The sequence below is a fragment of the Microtus oregoni genome, unplaced genomic scaffold, assembly GCF_018167655.1.
Source record: "Microtus oregoni isolate MIOR12 unplaced genomic scaffold, Mior012 000062F_ref0000492, whole genome shotgun sequence".
In the NCBI taxonomy this organism is placed as follows: Eukaryota; Metazoa; Chordata; class Mammalia; order Rodentia; family Cricetidae; genus Microtus; species Microtus oregoni.
Window position 1 is genome coordinate 7,807,783 of NW_024543872.1, and position 23,182 is coordinate 7,830,964.

General features: G+C 40.7%; 1 protein-coding gene across 1 annotated transcript in view; it reads left to right on the forward strand.

Annotated features, from left to right (window-relative positions):
- LOC121439645 (ras-related protein Rab-10) overlaps positions 1 to 23,182 on the forward strand; it is a 61,186-nt gene that overhangs the window by 31,936 nt on the left and 6,068 nt on the right. The window contains exons 2-5 of the mRNA XM_041640198.1: positions 10,185 to 10,245; positions 18,678 to 18,816; positions 22,079 to 22,168; positions 22,707 to 22,808. Coding sequence (XP_041496132.1) covers positions 10,185 to 10,245; positions 18,678 to 18,816; positions 22,079 to 22,168; positions 22,707 to 22,808 — 392 coding nt within the window. The remainder of the gene's footprint in view (positions 1 to 10,184; positions 10,246 to 18,677; positions 18,817 to 22,078; positions 22,169 to 22,706; positions 22,809 to 23,182) is intronic.

Sequence of the window (23,182 nt, forward strand, 5' to 3'; positions counted from 1 at the left end):
GTAGTGATCGCAAATAGTATGGGGACTGGTCCTTTGGCTTTCTTCTCCTTTGCCTTTACCCTTGATGAAGTCAGCACACACCTCCAGAGACTCCTGTTGCTGCTGCTAAGACTACTTCTGTTTAAGAGGAAGAGCAAACAGTGGTGAGTAAGGAGCTGGAGCCACTGACACACAGCTCCATGCAGCCTGGTTGCTCCTGGCACGGATGCAAAAGCAGGAAGGAGGAAAGTGCAGAAGGATAGATTAGAGCAGTAGAGTTTTATGAAGGAAGCTAAAAAATGGTAGTAGATTATGGTCAGAATTCAAAGTTTAATTTAATAGAGTTGGAGAGAGCTTTTCAAGCAGTGGGTCAATACGAATGAAATGAGATTATAGTAGGGGAGTTGATTCTAAGAGAGGTAATATTGCACTTTAAAATTTCAGTTTATTGGGGCTGGAGAGATGACTCAATGGTTAAGAGAACATGGGTTCAATTCCTAGCTTCCACACGGCAACTCAAAACTGTCTGTATCCAGTTCCAGGGGATCCCACACTCTCTACCAATGCAAATAAAATAAATTATAAAAAATTCAGTTTATTAGCCAAAAAAGTTTTAGTTTATTATTATTTATGCTCGAATGGTGTGTGGTGGCACTTGTATGACAGGGAGCATGAGTAAGGCAGAGAGAGGTTCAGGGAATCAAACTCAGGTTTCTAGGCCTGAGTGTCAAGCACCACTTTCTCTTGAGTCATCTCACTGGCATTATTATATTTTAAGAGAGAACTCTAAAAAGTGGCAGTGGAATTTGGACTTTGTGGTAGTTTAAGAGCAAAAATGACATAATGAAAAGGAACAGTAGACAGCAGGAGAAGAACAGAATGATGGGATATAGCATGAAGCAGAAGAGGCTATCAGGAGATTGCTTTGGAGGCTTTTAGCAGTCAGAGCATGGGGTGCTGGTATTGGCAGTAAAGATAAGACTGTTCTAAAGAGGGTTTTTTTTTTAAGACTTTAGATTTTGAGTGGGGGGTTTGAAAGAAATTAGAGGTGACTCAGAAAATTTTAAAATGCTCATTTCTAGTGAAATTGTGTAGTTGAGATTGGAAACAAATGATTATACAATTCAGAATCTGGAAAAGATGAGAAATGTGCTTTCAGAAGTATTGAACTTGGTGGAGAATTAATGACAAGGTTTAGGCTGGTTTTATTTATGGGTGTATTATATATGCTTTTAAGAAAAAGTAGATAGCCAAGATAATCATTGGTCCCTCCTATTCATAATTCAGTTTCTACCATGTAAGAACTACTGACACATAAGGAATAATGATGCCGGAAAAAAAAAACAACAAAACATCTGTCTGAGCATGTTGGCATACACCTTTAATCCCATCAGGGCGGCCAAGGCTCTAGAAGAGAGACTGTCTCAAAGACAAAACAAAAAGCACACTCATACTTGCTTGGCAAAGACTTTATTAGCTAAGCCATCTCCCTAGCCCCAAATAGGGCTGAGTGTGGTGGCACATGCCTTTAATTCCAGCAGGAGGATCTCTGAGTTTGAGGGTAGCCTGGTCTATATAGCGACTTCCAGGACAGCCAGGGCTACATAGGGAGACCCTGTTTCAAAAACAGCAATAATAAGATAAAAAATGGTATGAAGAAAGGAAGCTCAATAAGCAGGAAAAAATTTCAGGTATAAGATCCAGATTACTCCAGCATTATTTCTGTGGTTAATGTATGAAAATGTCAGTGTATAGTGTGTTTGAGGCCTGCCTGAGCTTTATTAGGAGAACCTGTCTCAAAGTAGTCATACATGTGAAAAATATTACCACTTGTAGAAGAAAACATCTTGTTTGCTTTTTAACTTTGTATTCCAGTTAGTTAGTTTGTTAGTTTGTTTTTTAGGGCAGAGGTTCTCTGTGTAGTATTCCCTGTCCTAGAACTAGCTCTGTAGATCAGGCTGGCCTCAAACTCACAGAGATTTGCCTGCCTCTGCCTCCCCAAGTGCTGGTATGAATGGTGTGTGCCATCACCCAGCTGTACTCTGTTCTTAATGTTAATAGTGATAGGATGTTTTCTTTCATTAAAAAGAAAGCATTGCTTGGTTTAAGTGCTTTTATCTCAGCCTGAACAAGTTTTAGTAAATAAGATCTTTAAAACCTTGAAAGAACAACAGATGCTGGAGTATTAGGTGCAGGGATCTGGAGTGGAGATCCTAAATCTAGGAGATTTTTAGGTAAAGGGTGTGTGAGCAAAGGATACATGACATTCTTCAGGTTCTCAATGAGAAAATGTTCCCCAAAAGGGTAAAACACTGCTTAACTTTATTTTATGTGCATGAGTGTTTTGCCTGCATGTATGTATGTCTATGTACCATGTGCATGTACTGCCTGCAAAAACCAGAAGAGGGGGTGTTGAATCTCCTAGGGCTGGAGTTAGATAGTTGTGAACTGCCATTTGGGTGCATTTGTGTAGTTCAACCTCGGCTCCTTAATTACTGAGCCATCTCACCACCCCAACTGCTTAACTTTTAAAAGCAGAAAGGTTTGAGGACTTCCAGTTCTGATCACTACAAAGTAACTAGTACACAGCCAGTGTTCTAGCCGTAAATAACTAGGAAACTGAAACAACTGCTCCCTATGAAAAGGAAAAAAAAAAAAGAGCCCTGTTATCTCCTCAGGTTTCTGTGTGAAACTGGATTCCAGTGCATAGTTGAAGCAGAGAAAGGCAGTCCTCTCAGGCCAAGGGAATAAAAAACAAAGTGCAGGCTGGATGGAAGGCAGGAATTTGTAGAATAAAGAGTGAGATTTAGAAATCTTCAGAAAAGCCCCCCTTTTTTGTCTTTGGCTGACTTTGGGTGAGACTCAGGGGCTGGGCAGGTAACAGCTATGAAGAACTTGGTAAATGTTATTGGCACCCACAGGCTGGGAAGGAGTCTAATTTGTAATGTGCTAAGGAGATCCTCATCATTAAGGATAAAGTAACCCAAGAAAAGACCATTTTAGCCCTGCCCTGAAGATGAAGTGGAAAGGGTAGAGAAGAAAAAAAGGGGGGGGGCCTTCAAAATACTAAGCTAGGATTGAGGTGCAGTTTAGTGCTAAAGTTCTTGCATGCCATGCAGAAGACACTGGCTTCTATTCTCAGAGTCACCAAGTTAGCAAAAAAAGATAAGCCAATTCTCAATTATCTGCCATGGGGCAAATAAACAAACAACAACACAACAACAAAAAAAACCCCAACATTGCAAACAGTTTATATACCATTATAACCAGGTGTGGTGGTGCAAATACTCCAGTATTTGAGAGGCACAGAAAGATCAAGAATTCCAAGCCAGGCTAGGCAATAGTGGCTCATGCCTTTAATCCAAGCACCTGGGAGGCAGAGGCAGGTGGTTCTCCCTGGTCTACAGAGCTAGTTCCAGGACAGCTAGGACTGTTACACAGAGAAACCCTGTCTCGAAAAACAAACAAAGGGGGGGGGGGGATTCCAAGCCAGCCCTAGCTTTGTTAGAGAGTTCAAGGCCAAGCTGAACTCTTGATAATTTGAGACCGAAGAATCTTGAGTGTTAAGGCTCACTAGGACTTCTTTACACAGTAAGTTCAAGGCCAGCCTGCACTGAGATCTTTTCTAAAATTAAAGGTCAGCAAAGTATATAAAATAAGTTTCCAATCCCATATTAAAAGATAAAGAAGCCGGGTGGCGGTAGCACACACCTTTAATCCCAGCACTCGGGAGGCAGAGGCAGGTGGATCTCTGTGAGTTCGAGGCCAGCCTGGTCTACAAGAGCTAGTTCTAGGACAGGTTCCAAAAAGCTACGGAGAAACCCTGTCTCGAAAATTAAAAAAAAAAAAAGATAGATAGATAGATAAGAAAATATAACCTTTAACTAGAGAAAAGTTAGTTGACAGATCCAGAAATGAAAAAGAGGACAGATTGAGAAGACAGTTGCAGTGAAGTCCTTAAAGCCTGATCAGGCCATCGTTGAAAGGCATAAGAAAAAAGACCCAGTGAAACTAACCCAGAGAACTGAAAGATTCAGGATCTGAAATGAAAAGTTCTGTCAGGGATCTCTGGCTATTATACATTCTAGAAGAAAAAGAAAGAAAAGTTAATAGAAACTATTTACACTGAAGCACAGATCAACAAAAAACAAAAACCAGGCAGTGATGTCTGAGACACTGTCACCTGGCCTAATACACATGTCATTGGAATCCAGGAAAAAGGTAGTTTGTAGGAAGTTATTCGTTGATAAATAACAGCTGAAGAATTTTCAAATACAATAAAAGTTATAAGCCTGCTGACTCTAATGAACCTTGATGGGATGAATACAAAGAAAACAGCACTAAGGCACATCCTACCCAAATTACTGAAAACTAGAGTTAAAAGGGAATGGTATAGGGCTGAGAGGTTGTTCTGTGTTTTTGATCATTTGTTGCACTTGCAGAGGACCCCAGTTCTATTTCTAGTATCCACATGGTTGCTTATAACCATCTTAATCCCAGTTCCAGGGGATCCATTACTCTCTTCTAACCTTGATGGGTACCAGGAGTTAACATGGTGTTCATCCGTACATGCAGGCAAAACGCTGATATATTTAAATATAAAAAGGCATGATAAAAGCCACATGTGATGGTAGACACCTATAGTCCCAGCACTGGGGTAGTAGGATTTCAACACCAGACTGGGCTAGGTAACAAGACCCTGCCTCAAAAACAAAGTTTAATAAAGTGGGGTGGAGTGAGGTAGGTTGGAGTTAGAATGATGTGTTGAGGGACTGAGATAAGAACATTTATTGATTTTTTTTTTTAATCAAAAAAATATAAACTCAGGAAATCATCCTAATTGTAGTACAAATGAATAACAAAGTATAAGAAAAACAGTTGTAGGATTCAGAAGAACAGCACCATTTCTTATGTGTATATAATTATAAAATGGGCTTTTAGGTTAGTTTATATTGGAGACTGCATAATATCACAGTTGGGAAGTCAGTAGCTACTTGGTTCAGAAAACTGGGCACTTCAAAGTAAAAGGGATCAATTAATGATGCGGCCCTGGTTTGAGTCTGAAGGCCTGGAAGTTCCAAGTCACTGGTGTGTTCTGTCAACAAAGACAAGCTGGGAGTCTGGACAAGGATAGCAGTAAGAAGAATCAAGCTTGAGCAGTGTGAATAAGCTTCCCCTTCCATTTTTTTGTTTGTTTGTAGACAGGGTTCCTTTGTGTGGCCTTAGCTGCCCTAGAACTAGCTCTGTAGGCAGGCTGGCCCCTGCCTCTTAAATGCTGGATTAAAGGTATCATGTGTCTCTACTAGCTGGCATTTCCCCCTGCTTCTTTAAAAGGATAGAATTGAAACAAGGGTTGTACATATTGCTAATGTACTCTAAAACTGAATTATGCCTCTCAACTCTTTCCCCATTTATCTTTTAGTAATAATAAGGTTGAGTAGGGTTGTTTAGAGCATTTAAGTGGTAATCCAGGCAAAGGGTGTTCTAAGTGCACTGTGAAATGTTGACTGAGCTATTATTACTGTATGAAAGGATCCTTACCCGTTGATACACTGTCAAGACACTTGTTTGCATGCACATACAGGTTTAAAAAAAGGAATGGCCTTTTTGAAGTACTGTTAGTGTGCTATTCCTGAAAGAACCAAGGCTAGAAACTGATTTCTTAAATTCTAGACCAGGAAACATTCAAAGGTAACTGTATTTAATCCCTCTCAGAGACACTTGATTTTACTTGATAAAAACCACAAATGTTGACAATTAGTCTGTAAACTGATAAATTTAAGTACTCTGGAACTTACTGCACCAATGTCTATGCAGATTATTGCACAGTGCAGTGGCTGGAGGGTGCACTTAATTTTCTTGCCACTGGATGGTGCTCGTGTAACATTGAAGTCCGGTAGGATTGGCTGGCCTTGACCGTGCAGTGCGCCTCTGACTCCCTACTATACACAACTCAGGTATGTTTTCTGGTCTTGTTTCTCTCTTGAGCAGCTGAATATTGATAAACGTTTACTGTAGTAAATGAAATACTCTTTTAAGTGGAATCAACATAAAATAGTTCTGTGTGTTTTTGCATAAGCATAACCTGTAGGGGGCATTGTTCATGGGATTAAATTCTTACTTGTCTATTTCAGCATTTGGCAGGATTGCAGTGGAATCTGATTATTCCTCTTGACAGAATCTTAGAGGATGCCGGGCGGTGGTGGCGCACGCCTTTAATCCCAGCACTCGGTAGGCAGAGGCAGCAGATCTCTGTGAGTTCGAGACCAGCCTGGTCTACAGAGCTAGTTCTAGGACAGGCTCCAAAACCACAGAGAAAAACCCTGTCTCGAAAAAGCAAAAAGAAAAAAAAAAATCTTAGAGGATTATTGGTATGTTTTTCTGTCTTCTATAGACAGCTGAGCTAGTTATTTATTTTTGCTCTGGTCCCTAAATTGAACAAAGGATAATTTATTGTTTTATATGCATGGGTGTATTGTATGCATGTATGTCATTACATGTGTACCTAGTGTTCACAGAGATCAGAAGAGGACATTGGGTCCTCTGACAGACTGTCATGAGCTGCCATGTGAGTTGTTGGGAATCGAACCCCCGTCTTCTGCAAGAACAAGTGCTCTTAACTGCTGAGACAGTTCTCTAGTCTTGATCCCCAATTTTTTTTTTTTTTTTCGAGACAGGGTTTCTCTGTGGCTTTGGAACCTGTCTTGGAACTAGCTCTGTAGACCAGGCTGGTCATTGATCTTAAGTCTTTATGGTTAGTTTTCCACGGTTTGCTATATTCTGGGCATCTATCAGAGTATAAAAACTACATGCTGGTATAGCCAAAGTATTTACTTAGGAAAAAGTTAAGAGTTACAAAGTTGTCAAAGTTGTATGGTGTCACACGTCTATAATCCTAGCACTTGGAAGAGTATAGAGATTTTGAGACCAGTATGAGCTTTACATTGCCAGACCCTATATCAAAACGAAATCGATTGTGACTAGGAGGAAAACCAGAGTGGATGCTAAGAAACATTAGCACCTTTGTTTAAAGCATGTGCTGCCACCACCCCGCTTGAGTATCTTTGTATTTATGTTTACACACAGTGATGATTCAGTTGTTGTTGTGCATGTAGTGGAGAGGGTGTATTTGCAAATATGCCTCCTTGGTTAACCTAATTTTTATTCTGTTGATGTAGTAGGTACAACAACAAATCCTTATCCTGTGCCCCCCTTGCTTTGAACTTTTTCAGACATTTTTGGCTCTTTCTGTTACTAGACTGTATTTTTTAAATAATTTATTTGATTTTTAATTTGATTTTTATTTTATGTCCATTGGGGTTTTATTTTATGTCCACTGGCCCGTATTCATGTCTCTGTGAGGGTATTGTATTCCCTGGAACTGGAGTTACAGACAGTTGTGAGCTGCCATGTGGGTGCTAGGAAAAACAATCCATGCTCTTATCCACTAAGCCATCTCTCTAGCCCCCTAGACTGTATTTCTATAACTCAAAAAACAAAATTTTCAGGAACCTCTTCTTATTGTTGAACATAAGAATTTAGCACCATAATTTGTTCCTGGTACCTCTAATAACAAATGTTTTGGTCAAGTGCCTAACCAAGTAGTGCACTGTATTTACATTTCCTTTCTTGGATACCTTTACTTATAGTCCCTTCTTTTTTACAGTCACCTAGATTTTCAGATACTCTTCCTTTAATACAATCAGAATCAATAGACATTGCTTTTTGTAGGTTGTTTTGCTGTTTCCTTTTCCATAACCCACCCCTAGGCTCAGTAGATACCCCTCCTCCTCTCTTTCCTCCATTTATTTATTTATTTGGCCAGGTCTTCCGTTGCTCAGACTGACCTTGAACTTGATATATAGCTGAGGCTAAACTGCCTCCTCCTGATTTCAGGGTTGGTAGTGTGAAGCTCCCATCTTGAAAATAATTTACTTCTTGTTCTCCAGGCCAATTTGACCTGTTCTTTTCATCACTGATAGTGATTTCCTATCTCTTTCTTCTTTGGTTTGGTAAAACTCTCCTTGTAGCTGTCTCTGCAGGATGCATGCAAGTAAAAACGAACACTTTGCCTCAGAATGCTTGTAATCAAGTAGAAGGAAACCCAAAGATAAACAGGAGAAAGGGTATAAAGATTAATGTGCACACGTGTGCCAGATCCTCACAGAAACATGAAATTCAAAGAAGGGTCACGTGATTGAAGCTTGAAAAAGGTTTAGAGAGCTCTCCAATCTCAGACTTTCACAGTGCCGTTCTCTAAGGCACTGTTGTGTTAACACATGGGAACTGACTTGCTATCTTACATGTCTGAGAATAGCTTTCATTTAGTATTGGTGAGACTCATGTTAAATACTTGGTACGTCTGTGTTCATATGTGTACATGTGGAGTCCAGAGGCCTAAGTTTTTGCGGCAGCATTTTTTACTAACCTTTGGATCCTCCTGTCTTTGACCTGTGTCCTAGCCCCCTAGTGCTGGGATTACCTACCACTCTTGACTTTTTGAGTAATGGAATCTGAACTCAGGAACTTATGCTTGCACAGTGTGATAGTTAGCTTTAATTGTCAGCTGACACAGCCTGGAATCAATTGGGAAGAGAGTGTCAGGGGGGACTGTCTACAGTGGACTGTCCTGTTAGCATGGCATTAAGTTTATTGACATGGGAAGACCATTCTGGACGGTGTAAAACTGGAGAAATAGAGCTAAGCACAAGCGAGCAAGTGGGGTGTGTACATCCATGTCTCTGCACTTTGGACTGGGGGTGTGATGTGACAGCTGCTTTAAGCTCCTGCCACTGGGATGTAAGCTCTGGTCTGTGTAACCTGGAATTGTGAGCTAAAGTAACTCTTGTTTTTTGCCAGATATCTGGCACAGCAATGGAAACAAAACTAGTTCACTCACCAAGCCTCCTGTTCTTGTTGCTTTTGAGGTGTTTAGAATTGGGCTTTATGTGACTTGTTTTGTTTCTCTGCAAGTACTTATAAGCTTTCCCCAGTGTTTTCTGTGATGTGTTTTGGTATAAGTCATACTTTATTCATGCTATACTTGATGAGTCTTTCAAAAGTAGATCTCTTTGGTTTTAAGTTTCAGAGAGTTAATGGTGGGTGTTGATTAAATGTGGTTCTGAAAAAAATTTAAGGAGTTTAGGATGAGATTTATTTTTAATTTTTAAAAATTTATTTTTATGGGCTGGAGAGATGGCTCAGTGGTTAAGAGCATTGCCTGCTCTTCTAAAGGTCCTGAATTCAATCCCCAGCAACCACATGGTGGCTCACAACCATCTGTAATGAGGTCTGGTGCTCTCTTCTGGCCTGCAGGCATACATGTAGACAGAATATGTATACATAATAAATAAATATTAAAAAATACTTTTATTTTATATATACGAGTTTTTTGCTTACCTTTCCCCCACATACACCTTATCTGTGCAGTACCTGAGGAGGCCAGAAGAGAGTACCAGATCCCCTGGAACTGGAGTTATAGACAGTTGTGAGCCCCCATATGGGTGCTTGGAATTGAACTGGGTCCTCTGGGGGAGCAGCCAGTGCTCTTAACTACCTTCTCTTCGGCCCCTAGGGTGATGTTTTTATCTCAACCAATTTGATTCATGATTCTTAATGTTTTGTAATTTTCCCAAATGACTTTTTGTAGTGATTTCCAATTTAAAATTTATGGAATCAGAACACATACATTGTATGATTTCAACACATGTAAACATTTTATTGTGATACATGTTCATCTTGTTCTGTAAGAGTGTGAAATCCCAGCACTTGGAAGGAATTGAGGCTAGCCTGGTCTAAATATCTATATAGCGAGTTACAGGCCAGTCAAGGCTACATAGCCAGACTCTGTCTCAAAAAATAAAAAAATGGTGATGCAGGTGAGTAGGGATTTTTCTGTCTACATGTAAAAATAACAAATTTTTAAAGAATAAATAAGCATTAAAATTTCCAACAAAAGTAATAAGGATTTAAATTTTTTTTTCTTTTTGGAGAAGTTCTTTCTGTGTAGTTACTGTTCCTATCAGGGTGGAGTTTGTATCACTCAAATCAAGTTGTGGACACATATATTCATTTGTGGACACATTTACTCTTAGTGTATGTGTTCAAGCAAGCAGGTTTCAAAAGTATAAACATTTTGACTTCAGAAAACTTTATTGTCCCTCAGTATAAAGCAGCAGTTACAATTTACTTTCCCTTTGTTACAGGAATAGATTTTAAGATCAAAACAGTTGAACTACAAGGAAAGAAGATCAAGCTACAGATTTGGTAAGTGACAAGTGTTCTATCTTTGTGTGTTGATGCCAGTTGCTTAAGGTTTGTGGTGAGACTCCCATTTGCCATTTGTTTAGTGTCTTCTAGACTGCCCCCTGAAACAAGCAATCAGTGACTTTCAGGAAGTAAAACATTGCATTGACCTCACAGTTCATGCACTGTTTGTGCCTAGACTGTATAATTTCGAGTAGCACCCAGAGCACACAGCTCAGCCACCCCGCAGGTGGGGCCAAGAGGGAAGGAGCTGCTTGGATTCTTAGAATGTAGCACACTTTTTATGGCGTGTTGTCGAGAGTAATAGTTTTTACAACGTCCTCTCCACTGTGCTTCTTTTATAAAGGAAAATTTTGCTACTGGCTTGTAATTTTAGAAACCCAATCATACTAACTAGTCTGGTAAAGAAAATAATTTTTCAGATATTTATCATCAGTTTTGCTTATTGGGTTGAACTTAGAATACTGGATTAGACTTGGACCTACGTGAGAAGTTCTAGAAATAACTTCATCAGTAAATAGGCAGCTCTAGGCCTAAGTAAAGGGGTTAGTTACTGTAGGTTGTCCCAGAGGTAGTGAGGCAAGCCACCTTTCTCTTGGTTTGAAGTAAGTTGTAACCATGTTCAGTGGTTACAACATGAACTCTGCAGAGGACCCAACTTCGGTACCCAGCGCCTACATCAGGGAGCTCACAAACCACCTGTAACTCTAGTTCTGGGGAATTTTGATACCTTCGGCCTCTGCAGGTACCTACACAAACACAGGCACACACATGTGAGCACAGACAGACACATATACAATAATGAAAATAAAATTAAAAAATACATTGCTCATTGCCTTAATGACTCATGGAGGCTGGGCAACATAATGAGAATCCAGGTCTGGAACTCAGGAAAGGGTAGGTGAAGAAACCAGGTTGAGCCCAGCATGGTATCTGTACTCCCAATTTGGGAGAAGTGAAGACAGAATGATCAGGAACTCAAGGCTATGTACCAGGTTCCAGGAGAGTCCTGGCTACATGCTACTATATTTTTTATTTATTTGGATTTTTGAGACAGGGTTTCTCCATAGCTTTTGGTTCCTGTCCTGGAACTAGCTCTAGTAGACCAGGCTGGCCTCAAACTCACAGAGATCCGCCTGCCTCTGCCTCCCAAGTGCTGGGATTAAAGGCGTGCGCCACCACCGCCCGGCATGCTACTCTATTTTTAAAAACAAACAAGGGAGCCAGTTCATTTTGGTACAGTTATATTTAAAAGTATAAATGTATGAAGTATGCAAATTAAAATGGGACACAAAACTTTAATAAAAAATTAACTTGGGTTATTCTAACAGAAATGGGAGGCAATAATTAGGTGTTGTCTTTCTGAAAAATAAAGACAAAATTTTTAAAAACAGGCTCAGTGGGATGGCTCCATAGAGAAAGGTGGCTGCCACCAAACCTGAAAACCTGAATTTGGCCCTCAGAACCTTCATGGTGGAAGGCAATATCTGGCTCCCCAGAAGTTGCCTTTTGATCGCCACATGTATATCTTGACATATATGTGCCTCTCTTCAAAAAATAGGAAAATAAATGTTAAATAAATTATCTAGGCATGGTTACACATGCCTTTAATCCCAGCACTGCCGTGGGAGGCAGAAGCAGGGAGATCTCTGTGATTTCAAGGCCAGCCTGGTCTACAGATCAAGCTCCAGGACAGCCAGGACTACACAGAGAAACCCTGTCTCAAAAAAACAAACAAACAAACAAATAAATAAATAGATGGCTGTCAGTCATAGAGTCATTTTCCGGGCCAGCATCTCTATCATCCTGAGGATCCTAGAGTCTTGTGCATGTCATTTGGTCACCACAACTTTGTACTTACTGGTAGCCTTATCTTTTACCCAGAGGCAAGGACCTTGTCTCAGCACTGGTCCACTTTTTCTATCATGTTAATAGGACATGATTAGAAGCACTTATAACTAAATACATGAAATTAGCAGGAGATAAACAGGAAATTGAAAATGAGAAAATTTGAGCGGATTATTATACAACTCCTTTGTTTTGGTCTGTTTGTAGAATTTAACTGAAAACCTTGACAGCCAAGGCAAGAAGGAAAAGGAATAGAACAAACTATTTTTCCCCAAGAAAAGTTGAAAAAAGAGCTTGATAGTAGTACATGAGTAATAACTTCTCATAAGGCTCCTTCTTGTACTGATTGTTAGTATCTAAAAATTATTAAAAGTAACGGAGAATAAAACACCCGAATACAAATATACGTGTGCATTATGTAGTTTCTTTTATTTTTTGAAGACACAGTCCTACTTATCTGCAAATTCCTACCCTCTTCCCCTCTTGGAACACCATTTCCCAAATATTGATGTGACTTATTTCCCTAACTCTCTATCATACATAGATCACCCCCTTATTTAAATTGTGCCTTTTTGTCTCGACCCCTCATCAGCTTCTAATCTCACTCCCCTTCATCAACAGAGCAGTTTGTTTTTCTCCTATAAAAATACTTTGGGGTAGTCCAGGTGCAGCCCAGGCCCTCTGTTGGAGAGTTCTCATAGGATGGTCAGTGGATTACAAGAGGGTGATTCTGGTCAGTCCCTGGGGCAGGATGGGAAGGGGGTGGTGTCAATGAAGTAGCTGTGGGTCTTGGAAATAGTCTTTCAAGTGACCTTGGCAAAGCTGCTGGGTGACAGTGTTCTGTTCTCTGGCCTACAAAACGGTCCTTGTTACAAACTGTTAGAAGGAGTTTCTCGGACACAGACTGAGGTGAGGCCACACCAGTGCATAGTTGCAGTGACCAAATATCTTGCCAAAGACTCTGGGGTCCTCAGAATGTTGGAAATGTTGTCTAGGAAAATGGCTCTGTGGTTGACAGTTGATAATGGAGCATTCAACACCCTGGCCAACATAAATGTTGCAGTTCCTAATGGCAAAGAAAAAAAAAAGCCTTGACCCTTCTCTGCTTGCCATCACAAGTTTGCCTGTTCCTGCACCGGTACACACCTAGGGGCTGATGAGTTGGCTCAGTGGGTAAGATTTTGCTGTAGGAAGACCAGAGTTTAAATTCCCAGAATCCACATAAACACTGGGTGGGTAGAGGCATTGGCCTCTAATTCCAGTCTGGGAAGGTGTAGAAGTGGTCCTCAGAGCAAACTGGCTATTGAGACTATCCATATTGGCAAGCTCTGGGTTTTCTTGAGTGACCCTGTCTCAATGAATCATATGGAAGCCAATCAAGATTGATGCCGGCCATCATCCCTGGCCCTCTACACTTGTACATGCACACCACAGACACATGAAGATGGGGAAAGAAGAAAAACAAGAATCTCTCACCCTTGAGGACATCCATATTTCCTCAGAGAAAACTGAACGGCCAACATTTATGTTGGCCAGGGTGTTGAATGCTCCATTATCAACTGTCAACCACAGAGCCATTTTCCTAGACAACATTTCCACCATTCTGAGGACCCCAGAGTCTTTGGCAAGATATTTGGTCACTGCAACTATGCACTGGTGTGGCCTCATCTCAGGAATCCGTCTCCTATAAGTTCTGTAGTCAGTCACTGCTGCTGACTTCTCCCTTGGAAGAGCCCCAATCTGGCCCATAATTTTTTTTCATTGACACTTGTCAATCATTACTTCACATGCCATTTTACCAATTAAAGTGTCCAGTTCAGTGGTTTTTTGTTTAGTTACAAGATTGTATAGTCATCATTACAATTTTAGAATACTCACTCTCAAAAGAAACTCCTTACTTTCACACCCTGTTCTCCTAAACCCTATCAGTTTGCAGTTTGTCTCTTGGCTCTTCTTAGTCTAGATAGTTCCTATCTATAGGATTGTAGAATACCTGATAGTTTGTGACTAGATGCTGTTTCTCTTAGCATGTTATCAAGATTCTTCTGTTTTATACATGTATACATGCACCACTGCCTTTCCACTTCTGGGATAGTATGGTGTGTGTGTATGTGTGTGTGTGTGTGTGTGTGTGTGTGTGTGTGTGTCTGTGTGTGTGTGTGTGTGTGTGTGTCTGTCTGTCTCTGTGTGTCTGTTGCCCAAGGAGGTGAGAAGAAGGCATCAGATCCTCTGGAAGTGGAGTAATAGACAGCCATTTGTGGGGCAGCTGATGTAGGTGCTGGGAACTGAACTTGAGTCCTTTAAAAGAGCAACAAACATTCTTAGCTGCTGAGCCATTTCTCCAGTCAGTCCCATGTTTAAAGGTTAGGGCAAAGGCCAGATTTAATTATATGTCTGAATAATTCTAGTTTGTAGAAGGAGGCCACTTGTTGGTTTCCAGCCACTTAGCCCCGAAATAGCCTCACAGATACTGTATTAATTAAATCATTGCTTGGCCTATTAGCTCTAACTTCTTATTGGCTAACTCTTACACCTGAATTTAACCCATTTCTATTATTCGTATATTGCCACATGGCTGTGGCTTACCAGGTAAAGTTCCCAGCTTCTATCTCTGGTGGTGGTTTCATGGCTTCTCTCTTACTCTGCCCTTCTTTCTCCCAACATTCAGTTCCATCTTCCCCACCTACCTCTGCTCTGTCCTGCCAAGCTCAAGCCAGCTTTCTTTATCAACTAGTCATATTCACAGCATACAGAGGACAATTCCACATTACCTCCCCTTTTCTGTTTAAGTAAAAAAGAAAGGTTTAAGTGGATTTTAGTTGGCTACGTTGGAGGGGGCTGCTTGTTCATCCTGGCCGCCCAGAACCGAAATAATCACACAGAAACTGTACTAATTAAATCACTGCTTGACCCATTAGCTCTAGCTTCTTATTGGCTAACTCTTACATACTAATTTAACTCATCTCCATTAATCTGTATCACCACGCAGCAGTGGTTTGCCGAATAAAGTTCTGGTGTCTCTCTCTGGTGGGGCTATATGGCTTCTCTCTGACTCCGCTCCTTTTTCCTCCCAGCATTCTGTTTAGTCATACATGCCCCCGCCTCCCACCTAGCTCTGTTCCTCTATGCATTACTATCTTTTGCTTATTTTTTTAAATTTATGTATTTTATGTATATGGGTGCTTTGTGTGCATGCATGTTACACCAGAAAAAGGCACCGGGTCCCATTATAGGCAGTTGTGAGCTGCTTGTGTGAGTGCTGGGAATTGAACTCAGGATCTTTTGAAGAGCAGCCAGTGCTCTTAACCACTAAACCATCTATATAGCCCCTCACTCACTCCTTTTTGATTATTTTTAAGTTTGTTCATTTGTCCTCTTATTGTTTGAAGATAAGACAGTTTACTATTATTTAGCATGCACAAAACCCTTTGCAAATACATTTATGTGTTATGTGGGTTGTCTTTTTCTTCATGGTATGCATTGGCAATAAATCCAGGTGTGGTGTTACACAATCCCTGCACTCAGGAGAATAAGCCAGGACGATGTGGGTTCAGAGCCAGCCTGGGCTACATAGCAAGCACCTATCTTCAACAAAGATGGAGGGGGTGGGGAAACAAGGACTGAGTTTGATCCCTAGCACCATAAAACAAAATTGGAAAAGTGCGGTTTTCATTTTTATGAAGTCTAGTTTATTTAAATTTTGTTACTTATACTTTGGTAACATAACTAAGATAAATGAAGCTATATCACCTTGTATTCATGAGATTTTTGTTTGTTTTCTTCTTTGCGATGTGCAGTGCTAGAATCAAACCCAGGCCTCCTGTGCACTGGACAGATGTTCTGCCTCTGAACTACACATTCCCAGCCTTTCTAAAGACTTTTTGGAGTGTTGGTTTGCAGAGCTGAATTTAGTTTTGTATCTGCGTTAGGGGTTCAGCTTTGCTGTTTTACATGGGAATATAAAGTTCCAGCAAATTGTTGGAAAACTTACTCTGCATTTAAGTGACTGGAAAATTGAAACAGAGCAACATGAACTTGAAGATCACTTTTAGAAGGATGGTTGGGCATGCCTGTAACTTCAGTATTTGGGAAGCTGAGACAGGAGGACTTGAGGCTAGCCTAAGCTTTATAGCCACTTCTCTGTAACCCTAGATGACATGATCGGCTGTTTGGAATTCTGCTTAGTGATTAAGATACAGGGAAAAGAATGGCTATCTAGTTGACAAGAAAGTTACTGGAAGTCTTTTGAAACACAGTCTCTTTGGATTTAATAAAAGGAATGTAACTAGAGTTAGATGAGGGGACATGGAAGTGTGTGGCTTAGTGCTTAGCCAAGTGGGAGATCCTGCTTAGGTCAACCCCCAGCAAACACACCCCTGCCCCTCCCATGAATTAACTGACAAAGATGTATGGAGAAACAGCAACTACAGATAGTGTTTTGTTTTGTTTTGTTTTGCTTTGGTTTGGTTTTTCAAAACAGGATTAGAATAAAAAGAGCCAGGAAGCTGGTTCAATGAATAAAGGGGCTTGCCATCAAGCTACAACTGAGTTTGATCCTGTGACCCTCAAGGTGGAAGAAGAGTAATCTCTCCCGAAAGTTGTCCTGTGACCTACACACATATATCAGGGTATACACATGCCCATCAACATATGTGTGTATGTATATATATATGTGTGTGTGTACACATATATACACATACGTACATATATATGTACACACACACCCAATAAGTAAATATAATTTACAAATTTTTTTTTTTTTTTTTTTTTGGTTTTTCGAGACAGGGTTTCTCTGTGGTTTTGGAACCTGTCCTGGAACTGGCTCTTTTTTTTTTTTTTAAGATTTATTTATTTATTATGTATACAACATTCCTTCCATGTATGTTTGTATTCCAGAAGAGGGCACCAGATCTCATTATAGATGGTTGTGAGCCACCATGTGGTTGCTGGGAATTGAACTCAGGACCTTTGGAAGAGCAGGCAATGCTCCCAACCTCTGAGCCATCTCTCCAGCCCTAATTTACAATTTTTTAGATTAAAAATGGTATTTTGTTTTCTGTATGTATGTGTACCATATGCATGCCTGGTGCTTGTAGAGGTTAGAAGAGGTTGTCAGATCTCCTAGAGCTGGAGATACAGGTGGATGTGAGCCATCTCATGTGGACTGGGAGCAGAACTTGGGTTCTCTGCAAGAGCAACAAGTATTCTTAACTGCTGACCCAGTGTACTAAACACACAGAGAACTATTTATACTTACACAAGTAAGTGAAAGGCAAGAGCGAAATCTGAATACTGTCTTAGATAATACTAATGTCAAGTTCTGGTTTTGCTGCTACACTAATTCATACCTTTGGATACGTTTATGGGCCAAGCCTGGTGGTGCACACCTTTAAATCCCAATAATTGGAAGGCAGAGGCAGGAATCTCAAAGTTTGAGCCAACCTAGTCTATGTAGCTCCAGAGGACCCAGGTTCTCTTCTTGCACCCATATGGCTTACAACTGTTCTTAACTCCAGTTCCAGGGGATCTGGTTCCCCCTTCTGGCTACTGCTGGCACCAGGTATGCAGATGTTGCACATACATGCATGCCAGCAAAATATTTAAACATGTAAGATAAAAATAGATAATTCTTCAAATAAAAAAAAAAGGTGTCACTCTGATGCCTGCTTCTGGTCTCTGAAAGGCACTAGGCAATCATGTGGTGCATATTTATTCATGCAAGCAAAAACCATAAAATAAAGGTACACAGTTAAAGAGGGATGAGAGAGGGAGCTGGAGAGGTGGCTTAGTGACTGAGCACTGGCTTGCTTCTCTTTGGAGGACCCAGGTTCCATTCCCAGCATCCTCATGGCAGTTCGTAACTATTTATAACTCAAGTCCAAGGGTATGTAATGTCCTCTTCTGGCTTCCATGGGCACAAGGCAAACATGTGGTACACAGATGTACATGCAGGCAAAGTGCTCACAGAGAGAAATAAAAATAATTTAAAAATTTAGTAAAATGAGGTGGGAAGCGGAGGAGGAGGAGGGGATGTAGCACAGTGGTGCAACGCCTGGCCAGCATGTGCGGGACCATAGGTCAGGCTACAGAGAGTGAGTTAGTAAACAAACGGGTATCTTTACAGCTTTTGTAAATGAGTCATGGTCTTTAGATGATCTAAGAATTAAACATGCTTTTGTGTTATGTTATGGAATTAACTGAATAAAATGGATTCAGGAGTTTTTATATGACTTATGGGTTTACTTAAAATTTCAAAACATTTTTGTCCCTTGCTACTGTTTTCTTTTCCACTCAATATGGGTAGGTCATTAGCTGCCTCCATTATGAAGTGTGGAGCTGGGTGTTCCTGTAATGCCAGCACTTCGGAGGCTGGGCAAGAGATAGGAGTTCAAGCCTTTTTTGATTACCTAGCAACTTTGAAGCAAGTCTGTCTCAAATGAAAGTTAAATGAGTGCTTGTTCTGTTTTTCCTTTGTGGTAAATCGTGAATTTTAATCTATTTTTTTGCTGCTGTCCTATTTTGTCCTTTATTTGTGGTGTAGTGATATTAAAATGCTTAATATAATTATTGACTGTTTATTTCAGGGACACAGCAGGCCAGGAGCGATTTCACACCATCACAACCTCCTACTACAGAGGAGCAATGGGTATCATGCTAGTGTATGACATCACCAATGGTAAAAGTTTTGAAAACATCAGCAAGTGGCTTAGAAACATAGATGAGGTAAGACCTAGGAGGTGCATAAACCCTCTCCCCTTAACCACCTCAGTAGTTTATCTTAAAATTTTGTTCAGTAGTTCTGTATCTACAAGATAATAAGAATTACCAGTGGTTTTTATGATGCTTTTTTCTAAATTATTTGTTTCTTACTGAATTTTTATTGAATGATTTAATTTTTAAAATTTTATTACTAAGTTATAGAAAGGTTATATTGTTTCTAGACATTTTGAAATGTTTATAAAGACAGTAAATCTAACCAAAAGGAAATAGTGCCAAATGCATGTGAAGTTAACAATTTTGTGTAAGCTGTAATTAAATATCAAAGCATATCTATTCATTGCTAGAGCTTTGAGACTTCCCGTTGGAATTGTATTCACACTGTATTGCTGTCCTTAACATCTACGTTTCACTAGGACTGACTTTTTAAAGCATGCTTTAGCTGGATACATGAAGCAGGGTAACTACCTGGCTGTAGAAATACTCATGGAAAGGTGCTTTGGCCCAAAGATGTTAGTTAACCTTAGCCGAATTCTTGGGAGGCTTAATCTCATGTTCCTTCTCTAAAACAAGGAGATATTGGTGTGAGGTATGCTGGTGTATGTACATGTGTGATATAGGGCCATGCATGTTAGGGTACACGTGTGGGGGCCAGAAGACAACTGATTCATGGTACCAGGCTGACACAGCAAGCCCCACCCTCGCACACACGCTCGCTCGCTCTCTTTCTCTCTCTTCCCCCTCCCCCCCCCCCCAAGGTTTCCCTGCGTATCCCTGGCTGCCCTGGAATTCACTCTATGAACTAGACTGGCCTCAAACTCAGAGATCCACCTGCCTCTGCCTCTCAAGTGCTGGGATTAAAGCCACCATTACCTGGCTCACAGCAAGCATCTTGATCCACTGAATCATCTCATTGGCTTGAAGCTCTGTATGTGGTTTACAAGTATTGTCTGTTTTGTGGGTGGCCTTTTTAGTGTCTTTTGAGAGGTCTCATCTCAGACTGGCCTTGAACTAAAGTCCTCCTGCCTCTTGCAGTTTATGTACTGCTAGGGAGTGAACTCAGGGCTTCCTGTGTAGTAAGCAGGAAGTCACCCAGTGAGCTAGCTGCAGTCCTGTTCACTTTTTTTGCATACTTGGAAAGCAGGAAAGAAAAATGAGATCACCTGTCACCTGATGGGACATGAGTTGAGAATGCTGCCCCATATCCCAGAGTCTGTGAAATTCTGCCAAATTACTGCCAACATAGTAAAGTTTACTGTGTAGATTCCCTACAAGGAGAGACTTTTCTGTATGAAGACATTCCCAGTAAAGGATTTAAAATAATAGTGACCCATGTTTAAGGTCTTGGCATATATGAGGCATATCAAGTATAGCCTTCCTCCTTTCCCAGGTATTAGCTTGTAATTTTCTGGAAATTTTACAACTTAAACTTCATTTACAATGAAAATGTCTTAGCTCCCTGTACAATGCTTATGATCTGTGGTTTTACCTTACCAGTCTGTAATCCTATCCAGTGTGTCTCAGCAATCACCCTATGATGTGATGTCATTTACAGAAAAAGGGGGTGGTAATAGGTGGAAAGTCCCATCAAAAAATCCCAGGCATGGCGATGTATGCCTTTAATCTCAGCACTTGGGAGGCAGAATCAGGCAGATCTCTATGAAGTTCGAGGCCACCAAAGCTACTAAGTGAGACCTTGTCTTAAAAAAACAAAAAAATAAGGGCTGGAGAGATGGCTCAGTGGTTAAGAGCATTGCCTGCTCTTCCAAAGATCCTGAGTTCAATTCCCAGCAACCACATGGTGGCTCACAACCATCTGTAATGAGGTCTGGTGCCCTCTTCTGGCCTGCAGACATACACACAGACTGAATATTGCATACATAACAAATAAATAAATAAATATTTAAAGAAATTAAAAAGCCACAAATGATATGTATAATGGTTGCTATGATCTTAAATGAAACTCTTGAATCATGCCCACAGTCGGCTGGGCACAGTTCTTTCCCCAAGTGCCTCATTTTCTACTAACTTCTGTGCTTAAGTATATGTTAAAAATCTCTTAATAAACTTCTGTTTTGTTTTTCACACTGATTTGTCATGGATTCTCTCTTTTTAAACAATTTTTCTCTTTACTTATAGGAATGTACCTGTATGAGTAAATACTGTGTGTGTGTGTGTGTGTGTGTGTGTGTGCGCGTGCGCGTGCGCACACGCCCACTGATGCCAGAAGAGAGTATCAGATACCCTGAAGCTAGTTACAGGTGGTGGTTCTGATTGACCTGGTGTGGGTGCTGGGAACTGAACTTGTGTTGTCTGGAAGAATAGCAAGTGCTATTAGCTGCTGAGCCATCTCTCCAGCCCAAGATGAGAGAAGCTGTTTTGCCAGGTTATGCTGCAATTCTTTTCTGTAGTGAAATTAATGCTACCCCTTGGTTGCACAAAAGTATTGGTTTAGATTTTTTGATTGTTTGGTTTTGGTTTGAGTCTTTAAGTCGGGGTCTCACATAGCCTAGGCTAGCCTTAGCTCTCTGATCCTCCTCTTATCTCTGCCTCCCAAGTGCTAGGATTACAGGCATGATCCACTCCTATTTTTTTAGATCTGCGTGTATCAATGTTTTGCCTACACATTTGAATGTGTGCCATTTATATGCCTGGTGCCATGGGTCTCAAAAGGGGGGCCTCAGGTATCCTGGACATAAGAGTTACAGATGTGTGTGAGTCACCATGTGGTTGCTGGGAATCAATCTGACTTCTCGGCAAGAGCAATAAGTGCTCTTGGCCAGTTCTCCCCGCAGGCTTAGGTTTAATTTGCTGAAGAATTTTTTAAACCTTATTTATGTATAGTGTTCTACCTGCATGTATACCTATAGGCCAGAAGAGGGCACCAGATCTCGTTAGATGGTTGTGATTGGTGGGAATTGAATCCAGACCCTCTGGAAGAGCAACCAGTGCTCTTCTGAGCCATTTCTGCAGCATGAATGAAGAATTTTTAATGCTGTTTTGACTTGTAAAAATTCGGGGGGGGGGGGGATACTGAGAAGCAAGTGTCAGCTGTTTTTTTAGGTATTTTCTTTTTCTTAGCTTTGGTATAGATAATTCTTCTTATAAAAGGGTGGTAATTAGGAAGAAAGGAAACCTGAGCCCATGTGTGGGTCTGTCCCTGCCCTTAGACACGCATGCCACACACACAGATACACGAAAAAAAGACATGAGTTTAAGAAACGTAATTCATGTCAGTGTGCAAAAGTAAACTTTTATCCTGTTTCAGCATGCCAATGAAGATGTGGAAAGAATGTTACTAGGAAACAAGTGTGACATGGATGATAAGAGAGTTGTACCTAAAAGCAAGGGAGAGCAGGTAAGAGTGAGCCGTGGTGGTGACAGCTCTGACCGAGTGGCTGTGGCGCTGCTGTGGCTACCGGGCAGGTCTACCAGGCCTTACATGAAAGGCTTTGCTTGTTGGAAACAAGCTTGTCCTCTGAGAAAATACTTTCTACTGCGTAACTAACATGGGGGCAGGGCCACATCTGTGCCTCGTAGTTGTTACTCTGTGTAAGCTATATAGAAAAGCATGTCAGTGATGGTTTTTGTTGCAGTTGTTTTAATCTTAGAAGTTAATGAAATGTGTCAGTTATTAAGATTCTGACAGTTGATAGCTAAGACTGGCAGGCGAAATTCAGTACATCACACCAAACTTCTAACGTAGTTCCTATTTAGAGTATCTGAGATGAACCCCTCCGGTGGAGAGGGCTGTTTTTATTACCTAGGTCTGTGTTACATATTCTAGTTGGTACCCTAGCTTCAGAGTAAAGTTGTTATCTCCTCTAAGATGTTGCTGCCACTAGTTGGCAGTCCATATTTGACAGTTGCATGACGTTATTTTGCTTCTATTTTAGATTGCAAGGGAGCATGGTATTAGGTTTTTTGAGACTAGTGCAAAAGCAAATATAAACATCGAAAAGGCGTTCCTCACATTAGCTGAAGACATCCTCCGAAAGGTAAGTTCCTTTCTGCACTGATACTTTTGAATTTTTTGACTTGGTGATGGTGGTATTGGTAGTTTTTGTTTTTGTTTGTGAGAGGATCTTACACGTACCTCTGGCTGGTCTGCAACTCTTGTTCCTTTGTCTTAGCTTTATGGATGCTGGGATTACTCCACTACCTTCTGTTCTTTGTTTCTTTAAATATAGTATTCACATAGTTTGAATTTTGGTGCTATGGTTTCTAGAAGATCACCTTTTATCAATATTTGACTCTCCAGAATGAACTAAGGAACTTAAAGTTACATGTCTAGAAAACATGTGGCGGGGCTGGAGAGATGGCTCAGTGGTTAAGAGCACTGGCTGCTCTTCCAGAGGTCCTGAGTTCAATT